Here is a 22,331-nt window from a genome sequence, read left to right as displayed (position 1 = left end):
TTTTATAAATATGAACAGTATGCTCTCATGACATTATATCTTAACATAGTGAAAGATCTGATTGAGTGTTTCTATGAAAAAAGAAAGCTTTGTTTCAAATAATAACCCAACATCGTCTAAGCAAATAATGTACGTTCACTGAATTATGAACTAGAAGTTGTGACAGGCCTGATATAGAATATTCCTACTACTCTTCCAATGGGGAGAAGCTTATTACAGAAAGTACTGATGTGACCAGTTGATTGTGAATGCTGACAATATAATATATTCTCATATACACAAGCCATTCTTAATTTTCATTTTTTCCAGTTTTATTGAGATATAATTGACACACAGCACTGTGTAAATTTAAGGTGTACAGCATAATGACTTACATACATTGTGATGTACCACAGTAAGTTTACTTAACATCGACCATCCCATATAGATACAAAAAAAGGAAAATAAATGATTTTCCTCATGATGAGAACTTGTAGGATTTACTCTTTTAACTTGGAAATGTACCATAGAGCCGTGTTAACTATAGCCATCATGTTTTCCATTACATGCCTGGTATTTATTTATCTTATAACTGGAAATTTGTAGTTTTTGACCACCTTCGTGCGACTCCCCCTGCTCCCCCACCTCTGTTAACCAGAAATCTCATATTTAGATCTCTTTTTCTATGTGTGTTTTCTTTAGATTCCACATATGACATCAAACAGTACTTGCCTGACTTATTTCACTTTAGCATGATGCCTTCAAAGTCCATCCATGTTGTCCATTTTATGGCTGAATAATATTCCGTTGTGTGTGTATATGTGTATATATATCACAAGTTCTTTATCCATTCATCTATTGATGGACTCCAACGTCGTTTTCATGTCTTGGTTATTATAAAGAAAGCTGTTATGAGCCTTGGGGTGCAGCTATCTAGTTGACATTATGTTTTCATTTTCTTTGGATGTATAATATATCCAGAAGTAGGGTTGCTGGGTCGTCTGGTCATTCTATTTTTAATTTTTTGAGGAACCTCCATAATGTTTTCTATAGTGGCTACACCATTTACATTCCCAACAATAGTGCACAATGGTTCCCTTTTCTCCACATCCTCTCCAACAATTGTTATTTCTTGTCTTTTTGATAATAACCATTCTAACAGGTATGAGGTAATATCTCACTGTGGTTTTGATTTGCATTTCCCTGATGATTAGTGATGTTGAACCCCTTTTCATGTACCTGTTGGCCATTCATATATCTTCTTTGAAAAATGTCTATTCAGGTCCTTTGCTCATTTTAAAATTGGATTATTTGTGGGGTTTTTTGGTATTGAGTTGTATGAGTTCATTATATATTTTGGATGTTAACCCTGATCATATATGTAGCGAATGTTGAAGAAAATTTGTCTTCATTAGTTGATGTGAGGTTTTGTCTATTAGCTTTGATCTGTTCCTCTATGTGAGGTGATTTCTGTGCTGTGATCCGGAGTTGAGTAAATTCCCCCTTTGGTCTCATTCTCCCGAGCAGGGGAGATATGAGATGATGTTGCTTTCTGGGTCTCATTCTCCTGAGCAGTGGAGATACAGGATGAGGTTGCTTTTCTGTCCCCCTTTGATCTCGTTTTCCCTGAGCAGGGGAGACATGAGATGAGGTTTTCTGTTTGGTCTCATTCTCTCGAGTAAGGGAGATATGAGATGATGTTTGTTGTTCAGTCCATGTTGTGAGGTGATGGTGAGCTTAGGGTTAAAGAAATTCTTTTTTTTTTTTTTTTTTAAAGAAATTCTTGATCAAGAATTGGGAGAATTCCCTCTTTGTTCTGTCTGTTTCGCCCTCATCAGCAGATGAAGTGAAGAAGTAGCTCAGTTATATCAGGATGACAGGACAGGCACGTTGCCAGGCTTTGGAAGACCTTGGGCTGATGGTCCCAAGCAAGAACAGTAGATGTTGCTTGTCCGGATGAATTGGCCCTTCGGCCAGATGGACAACATTCATATCAGTAACTGCCGGACCCTCCCGGAACTGGCCATTCCCGGAGGGGGAGGCAGGAACAAGAAACTTGGCTCCAAGGTACAGCTGAGAAAAATATATAAGACAGGCCTCAGTTGACAGTACAATAATTATTATTTCATCATTTGTCATTGGTGATTTCTCATCATTCTAACATTTTGAAGACTTCCAGCAACATACAGCTTACAACACCAGGGGTTGTCCTGACTTCCAGCTGCGAACCTGGTGAGGGCTGGCTGGTTCCCGACCTCTCCAGTGTTGTTCCCCACGGTTAGCCTTCTTGAGAACTTATTAGCACCTGGAAAACATATGCAGCTTATAGCTTACAGCATCAGAAGATGTCCTAACTTATAACAACGACAACAACGGCAACGTTCTTCAGATTGTTGACACTGTGAAAACTTATATGCAGCTTGCAGCTTATAGCATCAGAAGACGCCTTGACTTCTAACAACAACAACGCCAGCAGCAGCAGCATTCTTGGGAACTAGCAAGCAGCGGTGTGGGAGATGCCTGAGTTTCTCTCAGCTGCAGACCTGGCAAGGTTTTGGTTTATGACTTTTTCAGTGCTGTTCTCCCCCAGTTTGGTGAGCTTTTGACATCTACTGTAATAGTTACTATCTTCTAGAGCTTATGACTGTTTTTGGATACGCCTTACTGATGTTATTTGTGTATTTAGCCAAGTGATTTTTGATCAATAGTAAACATATTTTGGGATCTCTTAAACTTATATGTATATGTACTCCTTTGAAGTGACATTGTTATCAATGTATATAGTTTAGTCTTAATCACCTTTACTTCCTGTCATTAACACATTCTATTGCCTGTCTTTTGCTATTGCATGTTGCTAAATCACTTAATTAGATATTACTAAATAAATTCATTAGCCCCACTCTAGCCTGTGTCCCTACTCCTTCTTTTCCCTGCTCATCATTACAATATATACGGTTTGCAAATATTTCTTCCCACCCCATAGGTTATCTTTTTATTTTGCTGATCATTTCCTTTGCTGTACAGGAGCTTTTAAGTTTGATGTAAGTCCACTTGTTTATTTTTGGTTTTGTTGCTTGTATTTTAGGTGTCATATCCAAAAAATCATTGCTAAGAACTATGTCAAAGAGCTTTTTTCCTATATTTTCTTCTAGGAGTTTATGGTTTCCAGTCTTACATTTAAGTCTTTAATCCATTTCGAGTTAATTTTTGTGAGTGGTGTAAGATAGGTGTCTAGTTTCATTACACATACATTGTAGGCCATTTGTTGGTGTTTCTATATGTATGCTCTTTTTTTATTAGTTCCAGGTGTACAAAACTATGTAATAGTTAGACATTTATCATTTATATCCCTCTCAGTGACAATCCCCTTCCCCACATCTACTACCCCTCTGACATCGCACAGAGCCATTACATTTCTACTGTCTCTATTCCTAATGCTGTACTCCGCTTCTTGTAACTATATACATATGTATCTATATGTATGCTCTTGCTTTCTGTGCTTTTAGATGTAATTTTGCTTATTTATCCTCACTAAATGTTTTACTCTCTGTTTTCCTCTTCATGTACATGTTTACATACTTTGTTTTTCTTTTTCACACAACTTCACATACATCAGTCCTTTTGATGGTGATAGGGGAATCAAAATTCTACCATTTTTGCAAATTCTACCATTACTTCAGCATGCCTGGAGTTTCGAGGGCAGTAAGACTGAGTGGGAAGGCAGCTGCAAGGAGACTATAACGTGTTCGTTTCGGATGGGCTTTTGTCTGTGTGTGGCTACCAGAGGGCTGAATGAATGGGAGATGTCCAGTAAGTGGATCACAAATGACACGCCCAGGACTAGAGACCGTTCTGTGAAAGCAGCTAGGACTGGGTGTGGTGACAGCGACCGAACACCTTCTTGTTCCTTGGCTACAATCCTAAGGATGTTCATCCCATAGGAGAATCAAAAGCCTGCTTTGTAAAATTAAGGGCAAGATAAAGTCATGTTTTGCATTGAGGTGGGCACATGTATGCCGAACAGGAGCAGGAGCAGGAATGAGAAAGTATTTAGGGCACATGGAAGGAAAATGAGAGAAGAGTTGATGTTTGTGTCTGTATATCCTTTTTTCTGTGTAAGAGTAGAGATACAGAAATTGGCTTATGGTGGCAATTTTGAAATACATGCATTCATGTAGAGTAAACTATATATTTTTTTGTTAAATCCTACCTACATTTTTTGGCTGATGTCAGAGTTTTGATTTATTGACTTCCTTTTCCCACCAAGAATATCTTGCCACTGATATACACTATATTATACATTCTTGTATTATATGAAGTCATTTGAAAATTAAAGTCATGAATAAAAAGGAAGGTAATATGTATTCATTTACCAATTATTCATGATTTCAGAAATTATCCAAGTTTAGCTACCCACTGCCTCTTTTCTGTTAAGGCAGCATGATCCATAGGAAAATTTTAGATTCTAGCATAGTTGCACTCTCCTTCTCACGACTGTTATGGCAGCCTTCTGCTATTATTGCTTGAGGGTGTGCTCAAAAATTCAAACACATTTTGATATTTTTCCAAGAAAAACGTAATTTAAGGCAAATTACTACCAAAAAAACCCACATATATTAAAGCAAAATAAAATTTATTTGGAGATTTCCTGTATTGTTTCTCTCTTCCATTAGTACTAATAATTAAGAACTAACATGAGCACATGAAATCAACCTTCAGCCATGTGTCCAAAGCTGGTAATAGCAACTAAAGGTCAACATTAGGGACTATTGATTGTATTATGCTTTCTGTTCGCTATAGAAAGAGAGTTTACATGAAATAACGCAGGCAAGTAGGTGAACGCTGAGTACTTCTTGATCGCTATGCATGCACGATTCTTCATGTTTGCAGATATAACTGTGCATGTATTATCTGTGTTTACTTCTCTTGCTTGGGAATTGAACTTGACTTGTTTATAATGCTTATGTCAGGTGTCATAGCCTTCACGCTTCCTTGAGCAAATGTATTTGTACAACTATGGTTTTCAAGACTAGTAGTGAAACAAAAAGTTTGAAATTGAATAGTCAAATAATAAAGGCATTTATAACAGATTCCTTTACACTGGGAAGGTGAGAGCAGTCTGCTGTATTTAAATATGCTTTCATCTCTATCAAAGTACTTTCTGAAAACACAATGTAAGCATTTGTCCTTAAGATTTCCCTTCTTTTGTGTGTTCCTAAGCACTAATGAGGGTATTTAGACAACTGGTATTTACACCGATGACACCCTTCATTAGTCTATATTGAATGGAGTTTGATTACAAATGTATCTATTTCTGATTTATGTGCCATTCTATTTTCAAAGAAGCCAGAATTTATTACAAGTTTCAAAGAGAAAAATCTCTGTATCTAGCCATGCTTACAGTGCTCTGGAGTGTATTTTATACCATTAAGAAAGATTCTTAAGTCCTTCTTTACTATCATATATGTGGACTGAAAAGGGTAAGCATAAATATAAGACTTTTCTGTTCTGGGGCAGGAATGTGTGAAAAGATGAAAAGGATTTAACCTTTTAAATCTATTGCTTCTTTTTGGTAAAGCTCAGAAAATTCAATAAAGCACTTTTCATTAGAACTCTTCACTGTATTAGAATCTCTCTTTTTTTTCCTTTGCAGACCCGTATGGCCTTTTTAAATATGCGTTGGAGACAGAGATGTATATGTAGAAGCTGAAAATGCCTGGAAGATTTCTGGTTTCTGTCACTACCTTTCCTGCCTTTTTGCATCTGTGCCTGATTTGGATGATGTGATATTCAGAGGCACACCTTAATCGAAGTTCTTCAACGAGACGCATCTGGCCAAAGATTGTATGCATCATTCAAGATGGCTAGTCAACCGCCAGAAGACACTGCCGAGTCTCAGGTCTCTGACGAGCTGGAGTGTAAGATCTGTTATAATCGGTACAATCTGAAACAGAGGAAACCCAAAGTGCTGGAGTGTTGTCACAGGGTTTGTGCCAAATGCCTCTACAAGATCATAGACTTTGGTGAATCCACCCAAGGTGTCATCGTCTGTCCTTTCTGCAGATTTGAGACGTGCCTGCCAGATGACGAAGTCAGCAGCCTGCCCGATGACAACAACATCCTCGTGAACTTGACTTGTGGAGGCAAAGGCAAAAAGTGCCTGCCCGAGAACCCCACCGAGCTGCTGCTGACCCCCAAGAGGTTGGCCTCTCTCGTCAGTCCTTCTCACACTTCCTCCAACTGTCTGGTTATAACCATCATGGAGGTGCAGAGAGAGAGCTCCCCATCTCTGAGCTCTACTCCTGTGGTAGAATTTTATAGGCCTGCAAGTTTTGACTCTGTCACCACTGTGTCACACAACTGGACTGTGTGGAACTGTACCTCTCTGCTGTTTCAGACCTCCATCCGGGTGTTGGTTTGGTTGCTGGGTTTGCTGTACTTCAGCTCTCTACCCTTAGGGATCTACTTGCTGGTCTCAAAGAAGGTCACCCTGGGGGTTATCTTCGTCAGCCTCGTCCCTTCGAGCCTTGTTATTCTGATGGTGTACGGTTTTTGCCAGTGCGTGTGTCATGAATTTCTAGACTGTATGGCACCTTCTTAATCAATAAGCAAACTAAGAAATGGGGCACACGTTGCCATGTTTCAAGTTAGGTAATTCATCATTTATTTTCCTTTCTATTCTCAATGATTAGCATTCGTGACCTTAACAAAGCCTTTGGCCATACGGCTGAGGCCCGTTTTCCATCACATGTTGACACAGTTGGTTTTCCTGTAAGCTGGAAGTACAAGTGTTCATCTCTATTTAGGTATTAGCAAAGAAGCAAAACTGTGTAAACTAAGGATTTCGTGTAAACTCGGTCCTGCTAGGCAGACAGTGGCGGGGGCGGGTTAGGCTGCAGGAGAGGTCTTTGTGGAAGGTTCGGAATGAACTGATTTCTCTTCTCATCATCATCAATAATCTACAATGGAGGGTGGACGCCAGAGGAGGGCTGTTCCAAGACACATCTGTTTGAAGAGTTCACTCCTTCCACAGCTCGGCTCGTGGTGCTCCCCTGAACCCCCTGCAGCTGTTTTCTCTTGTAGGTTAGTGCTGCTCTCTGTGGGCGCTACCCCGGCTGAGGTGTTTGATCTCTTTGCACATGCTCCCTTGCCAAGAGGAAACGCGGCCTCATTCCTTCATGTGGTTTCAGTTAAATATCTGTTTTGCCATATTACTAAAGAGAATTAAAAGCATTAAGCCATTTGCGTCGAAGTAAACTTCATGACAGAATGTGGCCACTTGTGTTTGAGACACACCCCTTCCCCATGTTTATTTTCCAGTCTCCTCCATTTTCTTTGAAATTCTCACAGAGCAGTTATTGTTCATGGAAATCTTCATTTGTGAAGATTTCCTTAAAACAGTTTAGTTTATTTTAAACCACAGAGTTCAATTAACTCCACCCCTTATCCTGAATGAGGTTCCATTTAAATTAGTTGCTAAAAATTTATGAGGATTTTTCATTTTTCCCCCCATTGTATTTTAAATTCTATTGTGGACTTATTTAACTTAATCCCATAAGAATTTGGGGGTAAATTGTGGCAGTGGAAACCCAGAAACAATGAATGAGGTGTTCTGCCTCACAGTTTGATGTGCGGAGAACCTAAATATTTTTAGGTTCTCCTGAGTTAACCAAAAAATAATGGTTTAGATTTATGTGCAAGACTGTGTTGCAGCATGCCAAGCGAAAGGTTGGGCAAGAAACACACAAAGCTGACGCCCCGCTGGGAAAGACCCTTCCAGGAAGTAAAGTGGAGATGGAGAGTGCAACTGCACGGAGTGCTTTCCCTTGTGTTGAAGTCCATTTTAGAAGGGTTTCAAGATCTTACACAATTTATTTCAAATAAAAGTATAAGCTATGTGACTTGAGTTAATGAATTTGTTTTCACGATGTAGGAGCAGTTGAATGTATATATTTATGAGAAGAAATTGTTTAGCATATTTTAGGTTTGAAGGAATAGAGTGTCCACGGAAATTAGGCAACAAAAAGCTTTTTAGTCTCTAAAACCCATTGCTGGTGATGAACATTAAAATATTTATAACTCTTAGAAAGGGGCATTACTCAGACTATTCTAACTTGTTTGTGATGAAACATTTGTTACGTGATATAGTTACAGTGGACCAGTTCCAATCTCCTAATTCAGGAAAAATTGACACTTATTTCTAGAATAGCAGTTTGATTTTAATCGTATAACTATTAACTTTGAGAATATGGATGCCCAAGGTAAGTATGACAGGAAAGTATATGTAGGGATGTGGTCCAATGAATTTAAGCCCAAGATACATCTAAATACATTTATGATTTCATAAAATCTAGTTTAGATAGCATTGTGAATACAATTTCCAAAAATCCATTTGTACTTAGAGTAAATACAAGGGTTAGGAGATGTTTTGTGGTTTGGGTTTATATATTTATAAGGTTGTGGGTTGTTTTTTTTAATTCTCATTTTATCTACCGAAGATGATGTTAAAGTTGATGTTAGAAATGTAATGGCAGACAAGTTGGTGAGTTATCATATGATGAGATTCATAGAAAGCTCTGGACATGGTTACTATGCATTTTGCTTATTTGTATGTCTGCAGTTTTAAACTTGTATCTCTTTGTGTACTGTGATGGTCTTTTTTTTTTTTAGTTGCTAGTAAGTTGAGATTGTAAAGACTTTAAATGTATGATAACAAAAAAAGCTTTCCATGCTGTTGAATGAAAAAAGGACATGCTTCAATATTTTGTTCACTGTGGTGTTTTGTTTGTCCATTAAATTATTATTTCCAAACTAGAATTTTGGTTTCTCTGACTCACTGTTAAGATTTAATGATTACTTTAGGTCTTTGTTTACCTTAGATAATTGCAAACATGAATTTCTATAAACCTTGATTCAGCTAATGCCTTTATCATATGCCTGAAGATTTTCAGAACCTTCCAAGTCTAATCTAACCCATTCCACTTCTAAAAGCCTTCATGCTTTAAAAAAAAAAAAAAAAAAAAAAAAAGCCAGGGAAGAAAAATTAGGGAAAATGAAACAAAAATATTGTTTTTATCTTTTAATACATTTTTAAATTTTAATTTGTTTTAGTCATTTTCCAGATTTTTCCAAGGTGCTTAACAAAATAGAATCCATTTGGGCTGAGGAATCACTAACCTATGTGGTTGGAGAAAATTTTTTAAATTACCTGATATCTAAATATGACCATTGTTAAGCAAAATAGGAATAATTTAGGAATATATAGCAGTTAGATGCTTATGCTAATTAGTGAACTGGTACCATGTGTTAATCCAGAGTTAGGTTTCATTCACTCCAAAATCTCTACATAAACGAGCAAAGAATTGGAGTACATGAGTGTGAACTGAGCTAATCTGCTGAGAGACTCTTGAGTGATGAGCATTTGCCTGGTAGTAAAACAGATACGAGGACTCAAAAACACCCTGGTTTTGAAGAAATTTTCAACCATGTCGACATGGAAGGCAATGGGACCCTGTGTTGATAGGCAAACTGATTTAACAATTATATATATGAGCTCTGTGACTATTGAGGTACAGAACAAGTCGAAACAAGTTCACTTGAGACAGTGCAATGAGGTAAACTACAATTCTACATATTTCTGTGTTTTTTGAGACTTTTTCTTTTTGCATACTCTTCTTGATAAAAAAACAAATACTTGCCTTGATTCTTTTGATAACATCACAAAAACACTACATATTCTAGAGCTTTCTTCAAAATCTTAATGGTCCCTGAAAAAGTTGAACCAATTGCTCTTGAAGCTTCAGCCTTATGTTTTCCACGTCTCTGCCCTTTTCTTAGATGTTTACTACTCTTTGCCACAAACACTTTATGAATTTTTACTCCTCTAAGAAACTAGAGGGTTAGTATTGAGTCTTCCCTTGTAAGTTTACGTTTGTGTAAAAAGATTAAAAAAAGATGAATGTGAATAAAACCTTGAAATTTCAGTGAATTCTGAGTGAATCCTTAGGCAATACAGATTCAGCTCAATTGCTCAATATATCATTTAAATCTTGGTATCATACAAATCTAAGTACATTCAGTGTACAAATATTTGTGGTTTTGACACAAAGGTGCTTTAAATTTAGGAATAAAATTTAGAAATAAAAAAATAAATTAGGAATAAAAATATCAAAAATTAAATTTTATCCTAAATATTGTGTATACTAAGTAGGGATATGTACTAATGTATTTTTTAAAGTGGCTGAAACTTGATTTAATTAAAACATTCAATTACCTGGAACAGTTATTCTGCAAGCATTTTAATTAATCAGGAGTCCATTAGATTTGCAACATATTAACTTTTCCCATTTAAATGATATGGTTGGGATTTCATAAGAGAAAAGAATGAGCTCTGATTTACTAGGTCATTTTCGATCTTGGTTTGCCCATGCAATGCAATGATTTAGGTAAGAAAGTTTCTATGTTCAGACCCACAAATGGTCTTGCTTGAAGACTTACATTTGGGAATCTCTGGCATTTCAATAGCCCCTGAAGCTAAGGGAGTCGAGAAGTGGAGAGTGGAAGAGAGCGGATGGCCACGGCTGAGCTCTCTGAGGCTGTAACGTGGAAGCAGAGGAGAGAGCGAAGGGATTGCGTTAGGTCAGCAGAGCCAGAGGAAAGTGAGGAATGGAAACTGGAGAGTGTGGTCACCAGAGCCAAGAGGACGGGGGTGGTATTAGAATGATTCGGTGAACACAAATGGAAGCAGATTTCAGATTAGTTTACTTAAAACAAGGTTTTTCAAGATTTTTTATGAAGGTTTTCAAATATACAGAAAAGTTGAGAGAGTTGTATAATTATCACTGGTACAGTTACCATTTAGAGTCAGCTGTTAACTTTTCTCTATATTTGCTTTTTCTCTCCCCTAAAAATAAGAGACATCCTCTAATTTGACTACGGTATTATATCTAAGACAATAAAAACATTTCCTAATGTCATTTAATGTGCAATCTATTCAAAATTTTCTACTTGTTTCCAAAATATCTTTTATAGTTTAAAACCCAAAACACAAACCACTATCTAGTCAGCTTCATATATTGTACTTGGTCGTTATGTACTTTATTCTTTTTTATTTTAGAAAAGGGACTACACCTTGTTTTTCCCATGACATTAACTTTTAAAAGAAAGCAGACTAGTTATTTTGTACAATGTCCCACATTCTGGGTTTGTCCAACTTTTTCCTCAAGTTGGTGTTTAACTCCTTCTTCCATCACTTGTATTTCCTGTAAACTAAAAGGTAGGTCTAAAAGCATGACTGGATTCAGATTTGGGGCAAGACCTTTTCTTAGATGATTCTATGTACTTGATGTTGCACCACATCAGGAGACATAAATGAAAGGTTGTCCCATCATTCGAAATACTGTCTCATCACTCGGGATGATGACTTCCAGTTCTCACCATTTCCCCCGCCAGAGCAATTAGCAAGTAATCTGTGGGGTGATACTTTGGCATCATGCAAATATCATCTTCCCTAGCAATTTTTACTTGATGGTCTTAACATCCAAGGATGATTCTTGCCTGCATTAATTGTTTCATTTTCCAAAGATTTGGAATGCATTGCTCTGTGAGAACTAACTTCCCCCTCACTGAAGGTTTTCAAGAGAGGTGGTCCGGTTGTATGGTCCAGATAGTATGTTGTGAAGGAGAACATAGAGTCGTGGAAGCCAACACCTGTCTAAAGCTTCGGTAAATCTTAACATTGGAATGCCTCTTTTATTGAAGGAATAAAATTAAATGGAGAACAACCTTTTATCTCATGAGATAATTTCTATAATCTCAGAATCCCAAATCTTCTGTGCAATAACTTTATTTCAAACCTGTAAATAATGCACTTGACTCTAGCCTCAAACTTTCCAAATACCAGTTGGGTTTCTTAACCACCCACCTGAAACACATTTTTACTCTCTTGCTTAAACTGCTTAATGAGCTCTCTGATTATATTCCAAATCGTGTTTGGACTACTTGTCATTTCTCTTACGACTTCATATTCTTTTGCTTCAATCTTTCTTAGATCTTCTTCTTGAACTCGTCACTTTAGGCAGTGCCATTTTCTTCTTAGTCTACTAATTAGTTCACTCCTCAGTTTATTCTTCAGAGTAATCCTGTTTGGCCAGAATAATTTCTTGTTCATTGTCTGACCATGCCCTCCTTTCTTAAAATCCCTTCCAGGCAGTGGATTCTTCCATACAGTCCCCTATATGTTCCCAGTCTTCATACTATTGCGGAACTTTCTCTATGTACACTCCCATTTTTAGGTTTTTCAATCCCTTGAGTGGCAAATAGAATGTATGCAGAGCTTCAATCAGCTCACGTAATAAAATCTATAGTTTACATGTTTTAAAATTATCAATAATCATTATTCTTAAGTAAAATATATGCTGTATAATTCTAAACTTAATGTCTCCCCCTAATTCTTGCCAATACAGTTCCATTTTGGTTGAGCCAATCATCAATTATCTGTTGGTTAATAAATGTATGGGAGGCTAAGTCAGATAATTCTAAGAGCTGGCTTAATGTTTCAAATTTCTTCTCAGTAGAATAGAATAAAGCTTTTTATTGTTTTATATCTATAAATAAGAAACATTATCTTCTAACATGGAATTTTAAATGAATAAAAATAACACTTTGCTATGAAATATTATTATGCTAAATAACATCATTAGTCAATAAATGAACATTTGTTTTTGTTATATGCTGAGCCCAAACCTCTTACACTCTTCCTTTTTCCCCATTTTCTGATTTAATAACATTTATAGAAGACCCCAGTGCTTTTCACTGCCATCCTCCTCCATACCTCCTGCACACACACACACACACACACACACACCCCAAGTCTTTACATTTTATGAAACACAGATTTATGAAACAAAACCATATTTGTCTTCTGCAAATTGGTAATTATCCATTTAAAAATATTTTTTGTGTCCTCTACCGTCTACATTTATGACTTCTCATGGAATAATGAAGTCAAGCTACTTGTCTTAGAGGTAATTATTCCTGTTTTACAGGATTCACCATTACTGACCAATGGAGAATATCCCTAGTCATGTGATGAATTAGTTGTTGACTAAATTTGATGGGATTTTTTCAAGATATTTCAGCTAGAACTATGTATTTCTATGTTTAAATTTATTGTCATTACAAATTTATTTCTGGTTAGAGTTTTAACAATTGTAAAATTATTTCCAGACTGTAATTTGACTAACTCTGATTGCCAGTTGAAAGAGAACAAAATGTACCATTACTTTGTGAGACTTTTCTGCTGCTAGAGTGGAGGATGGAGTGAAATGGTACCAGGAGATCAAAGAATACTAAATTCTGTTCTGGAACGGGGAGGAAGATTGTACTGCTGATTACTTAATCCTCTTTGGTACTTATACTTTTATATGCCAAGTATAAAAGTATATGGGAACCTTGTCAGATTTTTTAAAAAAGATTTTTATTAAAATGTAGCTAACATACAGTATTATATTGATTTCAGAGGTACACCGTAGTTATTCAACATTTATATACCTAAAGAAGTGATCACCCTAAGTCCAACAATTGTGTGACACCGTACCAGTCTATCACAATATTATTGACGATATTCCCTATACTGTGCATTACATCCCAATGACTTATTTGTTTTATACCAAGAACTTTGAACCTCTTATTCCCTTTTATCTCCCCGCCCCTTTTATATTTTTCAATTACAGTTGATATTCAATATTATTTTATATTAATTTCAGGTGTACAGCATAGTGGTTAGACATTTATATAATTTAAGAAGGGATTGTCCCTAACTAGTCTAGTACCCACCTGGCACTATACATAGTTATTATCATATTATTGACTATATTCCCTGTGCTTTACTTTACATCCCAATGACTATTTCGTAATTACCGATTTGTACTTCTTAATCCCTTCACCTTTTTTCACCCTCCCCTTCAAACCCCTCTTTTCTATCACCCCAACAAATCTAGTACCCATATGACACCATACATTGTTATTACAATGTTATTGACTATATTCCTTTTGTTACACGCTATATCCCCAGAACTACTTTTTGACAACCAATTTGTATTCCTTAATCCCTTCCCCTTTTTCCACTCACACGCCCAACCCCCCTCCCATCTGTCAACCATCAAAATGTTTTCTGTATCTATGAGTTTGCTTCTGTTTTGGTTGTTAATTTTGTTCTTTAGATTCTACATATAAGCAAAATCACACTGCATCTATCTTTCTCTGTCTGACATACTCTATTCAACACAGTATCCTCCAGGTCCATCCATGTCACTGCAGATGGCAAGAACCCATTTCCTTCCATGGCCGAGCAATATCCCATTGTATGTATGTACCACCTACTCGTTGTTCATTCTTCCATTGACAGACACCCAGGCTGCCTCTACATCTTGACCATTGTAAACAATGCTGCAATAAACATATGGATCCAGACATCCCTTTGAAGTAGTGTTTTGGATTTCTTTGGATAAATATCCTGAAGTGGGATTACTGGGTCCTTCATTGTCTCTTGTTATAGCCTTTGTTTTAAAGTCTATTTTGTCGGGCATAAGTATTGCTACCCCACGTTTTTTTGTTTCCTTCATTTCCATTTTCATGAAATGTTTTTCTCCATCCCTTTACTTTCTGTCTGTGTGTGTCTTTTGATCTGAAGTGAGTCTCTTGTAGGCAGCATATGTGAGGGTTTTATTTTCTTATCCATTCAACCCTCCTATGCCTTTTCATTGGAGCATTTAATCCATTTACATTGAAAGTAATTGTTGATAGATATGTAGCTTTTGCTATTTTATCATTCATAATTCTGATTTTTTTTTCCATCTTAAAGAAGTCCCTCTAACATTCCTTGTAGTACTGGTTTGGTGGTGATGCACTCCTTAACTTTTTCTTGTCTGGGAAACTATCTGTCCTTCAATTTTAAATGCTAGCTTTGCTATGTAGAGAAGTCTTGGTTGTAGGTCTTTGATTTTCATCACATTGGATATTTCGTGCCAATCCCTTTGGCCTGCAAAGTTTCTGTTGAGAAATTGGTTGACAGTCTTATGGGAGCTCCTTTATAAGTTACCAGTTGCTTTTCTCTTGCTGCTTTTCTTTGTTTTTAACCTTTGCCGTTTTAATTATAATGTATAAAACAAATATTATGTTGGTGTGGGCCTGTTTGGGTTCATCCTGTTATGGACTCTCTGTGCTTTCTGAACTTGTATGTCTTTTTCCATCACCAGGGTAGGAAATTTTTCGGTTATTATTTCAAATAGGGTCTCAATCCTTTGCTTTCTCTCTTCTCCTTCTGGTACCCTGTGATGCGAATGTTGTTATGCTTGATGTTGTCTCATAAGTCTCTTAAACCTTCATCAATTTATGGTGCATTCTTTTCTCTTTTTGCTGTTCCAATTGAGTGTTTTCTGCTACCTTGTCTTCCAAATTACTAATTCGATCCTCTGCTTCATCTAGTCTGCTGGTGTTTCCTTCTAGTGCACTCTTCATTTCAGTTATTGAATTCTTCACTTCTGACTTTTTTTTTTTATGTTTTCTATGTCCTTTTTATGGTTTCTATGTCTCTTTGTTGAAGTTCTCACTAAGTTCCTCGAGCATCCTTATAACCATTGTTTTGAACTCTGTCTCTGGTAGGTTACTTGCCTCCATTTCATTTAGTTCTTTTTTCCGGAGTTTTCTCCTGTTCTTTCATTTGTGATACATTTCTTTGTTTCCTCATTTTGGCTGCCTCTCTGTGTTTGTTTCTATGTATTAGATAGATCTGCTATGTCTCCCAGTCTTGGCCGGGTGGGTTTATGTAGTAGGTGTCCTGTGGGGCCCTGGTAGTCTCCATGGTCACCTGCTCTGGGTGCTCCAGAATGTCCCTTATGTGTGTTGTGTGTGCCCTCCTGTTATAGTTGAGGCTTGATTGCTATTGGAGCATGAGTGAGTGGGATTGAACCTCAGGCTGATTGGCTGTGGGGTTTGGCCATGTCCACAGCTTATAGGCTGCTGTGCGGGGTCTTGCACAGTAAGTGACATTTGCCCCATTGGGCTCTGGAGCCTGTTGAGACCAGCCTTTGGGTGTTCCACTGTGGGGCTAATTGGGCACTGCTCTGCTGTGTTCTGAAGCCAATTTCCAAGTATGTTGGTTTTGGGGCCTCTTGGAAGGGCTCCGGTTCAGGTCCTTGTGATTTTTTGGGGACTACCTGGTAGGAGCTACAAAGTAATCTGCAGTTGTCTGTGCTTATGCTACACTTGGAGGTGCATGGAAGAGGCCATGCTGCTAACCAAGGATGTCTGCCACCAGTACTGGGCCTGGGGTAGCTCTGCAAAAAGCCACAACACCCCCGAGGCCTGGTGCCACCTGCCAGCTCCCTTAAGGTTCAGCTGCTGATAGAGCCTAATTTGGTATGAAAGTTGAGTGAGGCCTTGCTTCAGGGAATCACTAGAGTGGGAAGAGTTGTGGTCAACAGGTTAATGTAAATTATGGTTTGGTGCCAGTGCTGAGCCTGGAGCTACTTAGTAAAAGTCTCAGAGCACACCAAGGCCAGTCACTGCCTGCTGAGGATCTGCCAGACTCCAATAGTTTTCCAAGAAAGAATGCAATTGACCTGGTGTTGGTTGCTTGTGGAGAAAGTATCTCAGCATTGGGGGAGTTGGGTGGAGCAGTGTCCCAGTGAGTCAGCAGGATGGATCATCAGGCCAGTCATATTCAGATTTGGTCATGGTAGGGGTGGGTTCAACAAAGGAAAGATGGTGCCCACTGCCAGCTGCATGGAAGGAGGACCTCACACAGGGAAAATGCCATGTCCTTCAGTCCTCCGCCTGAAGCTACACTCTCAGTCTTCCCCTGCCACCTGCCCCTCCCCGTATGTGTCCGATACCTCCTGAGTCACCATCTCTTTTCTGGAGCCCAAGGTGAGTGCCTGCGAGTGAGTGAGTCTGTGTGTGGGCAGTTTAAGGGGACAACTGTGTTTCCCAAAGCCTTCTGACCCACCTGAGCAGAACACTGTTTTAATGTGTTCATAGAAGGATGCAGGCACAGTCTACTCTGCATTCTTGGATCTCTCTACATTTTCTTAAAAAAACTATATTGAGGTATAAATGATATACAAACTGGACATATTTAATGTATACAATATGATGAGTTTGGCTATATATACATACTCCTATGAAACCATCATCACAATCAAGGTAAGAGCACTTAACATGAGTTCTACCCTCTTAACAAATTATTAAGTGTACGATATGGAATTGTTAACTGTGGCAATATATTGTACAGCAGATCCCTAGAAGTTATTCGTTTTGTATAACTGAAACTTTATAACCATTGAACAACAACTCCCTACTTATCCCACCCCTTAGCCCCTGTAACCACCAGTATCTTCTTATACAATTTTTAATTTTCCATGGAATTTATTACCTCATTAAAAAATTTACCTAGATTGCTCTGTACTTATAACTGAATAATTTCCAGAGTTTCTGACTACTCAGAAACCTTTTCTTCCTGTCAGACATGACAGTTTATCTGCCATTTACCCTCCTGGAGCCCTGCACTGTCCTGATCTGATCTAGATTAGTTGCTTTCTGCGTGACTGTCATCCAGTGACGTCCTTTCATCCTGGGAATTCTCTGTTCTTGAATCTCATGCCATCTTTTTTTTTTTGTTTGTTCATTCATCTTTTTATGAAGCACATTCTCCAGCAGCTTGCAGGGGGGAAAAAGAGGTGTAAGAGGTAAAAATTTTAAGATTTTATATGTCTGAAAATATCTTTATTCTAGCCTTAGGCTTGATTGACTAGAAATTATTCTCCCTCATTGCTTCTTTGCCTTGCAACCCCAAGTTTATGTGTAATCTTTCATTTTTTCTATTTTGGAAACTGTTAGGTTCTTCATTTTGTTTATGTTTATTGAAATTTCACAGTGAAAAACTGTTATATGGCTTTTCCCCCATTTATTGTACTAGCTATTCAGTATGTCCTCTCCATATGGACATTCACATGCCTCAATTCAATTCTAGAAATGCTCTTGCATTTGTTTTCCTTTCTTTCTTTTTTTCTTTTTCTCTCTTTCTTTTTCTTTTTTTTTTATAAACTATCCTCCCCTCCATTTTTTCTCTTCTAGTTTTTAAACCTCTTGTTGATCAGCTTTTGAAGCTTCTTGATTGAGTTTCTGATTTTTCTTATCTTTCCTATTTCTCATCTTTTTCATTTTTGATCTAATTCCCGAGAAGTTTCCTCAATTTTATCTATTAACCTTTCTCTTTAATTTTGTCATTTTTAATTTCTTGGAGTGCTTCCTTGTTCTCTGAGTGTTTCTGTTCTTTTTTTAAATGGTATTATCTTCTTATTTCATGAACATGGTATCCTTCTTTCACCTTAGTGAGAATATTAATTCTAGAATTTTTATGTGTTCTTTTGCTCCCTGCATTTTCTGTTTCCTCTGAGTTAATTTTGTCTGTTTATTTTGGTCTTTGTATTTTATGGAGAACCATCCCTGAACTCACTGATTCTTAGCTGTCTTCTCAGTTCAGTGAGGAGCAAAACAAGCCGGTTGGAAACTAAGTCTGGCTGGGGCTTCTCAATAGTGAGCCTCTGGGGAAGGCTCTCCTGTTTTACTGGCACATGCTCAATTCTCACTCTCTCTAGGTCTTTCAACTCGATGAGTTTCTCCACAGAGGAAATTCCAGTGCTTTGGAAGCCAAGCAAGGAGAGGAAGGTATTGGATTCCCTTTTCAATATAGAGCCTGTCATTGATTACCTCTGTTTTCAGGAGGACTCCTCACCTCCGCCCTCAGGTGCTCCTGGTCTATCTGGGGACGGGCCTTCTTGGATGCAACCCTGTTAGAAAGAAAACTTTGGTCTTTGTTGGGCCAGCGGAAGAGGCAAGAAGATATGGGAGGCTAATCTGAGAGAGGCTAATGCCAACTCTCAACCACTCCATACTCACATCTGCTTTCGGTAAAATGTATGCTCACAGTATTTATTAGCGTTGGTGATTCCCAACGAGCTCCCACAGGTTCCAGAAATTTTAGGACTTTTCTTATAATACGGTTGAGGTATATACACAATATAATGAAGGTTTAAAATGTTCAAAAAATCCCATGAAGTGTCATGTACTGATTCTACCTGAAACATGGATGGGCTTCCTTGGATTTCAGAATTCCAAGAGAGACACCCATTTTCAGTAGCAATGAAACCCAAGAGAAACATTCTTTATCAGTGGGTGTGAGTATCATCTCACTTCATCAAGCTGTTGAAAATGTGTAAGGCAGTCTGGTAGATTATTTTTAAAGCCTACTTTCCTATATTTAATGAAGAGATGGAAACATGATTGCTGGTTTGAAATTATTTTTAATAGAATTTGAATAGCCATGAGCAGAAATGATTTTCTTTTTTAACATAAGTTTAATAAACATACCACGGTCCTAGGGGTATAAAATAACTCCCCAGCACAAATGAGATACACAACACTTGCAATGATTAATGATCTCATAAACTGAAAATCTCAGATCATCAAAGCCAGTATTTTTCTTGGAAAAGGTTTACCATGGCCCAGTTATTCATCAAAACCTATTTTGTAAGATGCTGACATTGTTCTAATATAAAATTCAGAAATAATTAAGCATTTGTCAGGCATCATTTGTTTTCAATTATGCAGGTAAATGTGAGACTGGAGTCTGTTGTCTAAAAGTATCTGACATTGGTACATCAGCCAATTACTGCTTAATATTGGGTTGCAAAATTATAACATGATATATATATATATATATATATATATATATATATATATATATATATATATATTAAGCAGTAAAGTGAAGTACTCGGTTGAGTGATAAAGTCGTTTTCTACCCTTTTTAAGTTACATTGTGCTTATGAATTAAGACCCCTAAGAAATCTGAGCCTGTTCCCTCTTCCTGCAGCATACATTTATGGAAGCCCTGCAGTGCCTGGGCTGGGACTTACTCCTGTCTGGGACTTACTGAGCACTTACTTACCAAGTCCGCACTCGGGGTGAACTGCTTTATGTGCAGTAGCTCAGTCCCTTATCACAGCAATCCTATTGTCGTCATTCAGGAGCTAAATTCAGGATACTACCGGATGAAAAATAAGAGTTTTCCTTCCCCAAACCCAGCTCTACTCCCTGGAAGTAGAGCTGGAAGTATTTCCTGGAAGTACTCCCTGGAAGTATTTCCTTTTAATTAGTGGGAAAAAAAATTAACATGTCTACTTTACACAATACTTCTGGATTCCTCTCTCTAAGAGTGGTAGTATTTAAATCACATGACCTCCCACTTACTCTTTTCTCCAGTTTTGTTAGTTAACGCTATTTGTAATCTTTCCATGGATTGTGTTTATAATTTAAATAATATACTGCATCTCCTCGGCTCATTTCTTTACGGCTGGCTGCCTCTCCCTGTTCCCTACACTCTGGTTCCCAAGATCCCAGATTTTTGTTGATTTGGGATGGAGACTCTGAGAATGGTTTAATGTCATGCTTCCCAGCAGCATTAAATAAACATTTCTGAAACTTTACATGTTAGAAAATCTTTAGATTTACAGCAAAATTTAGATGATAGTAGAAAGAGTTCCCATACACCCCAGACCCAGATTCCTCTCTGTAGTGCAGGGCCTCCGGCGGGGTCTCTGGTCCCACTCCCCACACAAGGACGTGGGACATGGTGAGGCCAAAAAGGAACACCCACAGAGCCATAGGTAGGGGAGTCACACCACTATACTCTCACTGGCGGCTGGGTTGGAGACACAGGAAACAGGAGCCACACAATTCTCAACCCTCACTGCGCCGCTTGCAGGCTCAGCCACCACCTTCTTGCTAGCTCCCATTTTTTTTTGCTAGCGTAACCACAGCAGTTATATTCGTGGCCAATGGCTCACTGGTTACAGCTGACGGCCAACTAGCCACAGCTGCTGGCCATTTGATCACAGTTGATGGCCATTTACTGCCTGAGCCAGCACCTTTCTATGTGAGGCCGAGAGCCTGGAAACTGCTTTTTGGGGCTCTGTCCCCACACTCGCTTAATATCTAATATTAATATGATACACTTTTTATAATTAATGAACCAATAGTGATATATTGTTGTTAACTCAAGTTCATACTTTATTTAAATTTCCTTAGTTTTGCCCTAATTTTTTTTCTGTGCCAGGATCCCATCCAGGATACCACAAGTATTTACTTGTCATATCTCCTTAGCTGTCTGCCGCCTGAGGCAGTTTCTCTGACTTGCCTTGTTTTTGATGATCTTGACAGTTTGAAGGAGCCTGGCAAGTCATTTTAAGGAAACGTTGACAGTTTAAAGAGTTTGAGGTATTTTGTATAATGTTCCTTCACTGGGATTTGTCTGATGCTTCTCTCTTGATCAGACTGGGTTTGGGAAGGAAGACCACAGAAATAAGCTCCATTTTCATCACATCTTATAGTACGTACTGTCAACATGACATCACGGTCGGTATTGGCCTTGATCACATGCTGAGGTCGTGTTTGTCAGATTTCTCTGCTACAAGGTTACTCTTTTCCCGCTTTTCTATATTGTCTTATTTGGAAAGAAACCACTGTGGGCAGCCCGCACTTAAAGAGAGGGAGTTGTGTTCCATTTCTTTGAGGGTAGAGTATCTACCTCAATTACTTGGAATTTTTCTCTATGGAAGATTTGTCTCTTCTCCCTCATTTATTTATTTATTCAATAATTTGCTTATTTCAGTATGGACTCATGGATATGTATTTTATACTTCCGGTCATAACCTACTGTTACTTTATTTATTTTGTTGCTCAAATTGCTCCATGTCTGGCCACTGGGACTTCTTTCAGATGGCTCGTTTCCCTTTGACATAGCCCCTACATTGTGGAATTTTGTTTTTGTTTAGTTTTTGAGCACATTCTTACTTTCTGGCACTACAAGATGTTCCAGGCTCATCTTGTATATTTCCTGTCCCCGCCCTAAAATCAGCCACTTCCCAGAGGGCCCTGCTTCTTTTCATTGGAGACTGGTATTAGAAACCAAGCTGCAGGCACTAAGGAGGCTGTTGCGACAGGATGTTGTCCCCTCAGCTGGCAGAGCAAGGACACACATGTGGGTATGCTAACTTGGATATACACAAATCTATCCATATTTCTGTATATGACCATCTGTTTGTTAAACGAAACCTGAGTTCCTACTATGGTGTCCAGCTCTCTTCCATTAGGACATGGATCATTCTAGCCTCCTCCCTTTGATTATCTATAAAATCCCACTCTCACAGTGAGAAATTTGGCTGCCAGCATTCACCACCTGTGTACTTAATTGTTCATTTCCAGGATACATGTACATCCATTTCCAAATT

At 38.0% G+C, this 22,331-nt stretch overlaps 1 protein-coding gene across 6 annotated transcripts in view; it reads left to right on the top strand.

Annotated features, from left to right (window-relative positions):
* RNF182 (ring finger protein 182) overlaps nt 1-8,687 on the top strand; it is a 68,465-nt gene extending 59,778 nt beyond the window's left edge. For all 6 annotated transcript variants that reach the window (XM_033113236.1, XM_033113230.1, XM_033113234.1 and 3 more), the window contains one exon: nt 5,633-8,687. In XM_033113236.1, the coding sequence (XP_032969127.1) occupies nt 5,840-6,580 (741 nt within the window). In that variant the 5' untranslated portion in view covers nt 5,633-5,839 and the 3' untranslated portion in view covers nt 6,581-8,687. The remainder of the gene's footprint in view (nt 1-5,632) is intronic.
* The last annotated feature ends 13,644 nt before the right edge of the window (nt 8,688-22,331 follow it).

This window comes from Rhinolophus ferrumequinum, chromosome 9, assembly GCF_004115265.2.
Source record: "Rhinolophus ferrumequinum isolate MPI-CBG mRhiFer1 chromosome 9, mRhiFer1_v1.p, whole genome shotgun sequence".
NCBI lineage: Eukaryota > Metazoa > Chordata > Mammalia > Chiroptera > Rhinolophidae > Rhinolophus > Rhinolophus ferrumequinum.
Note: the sequence above shows the minus strand (reverse complement) of the source record. Positions and strands in the feature narration are given on the sequence as shown.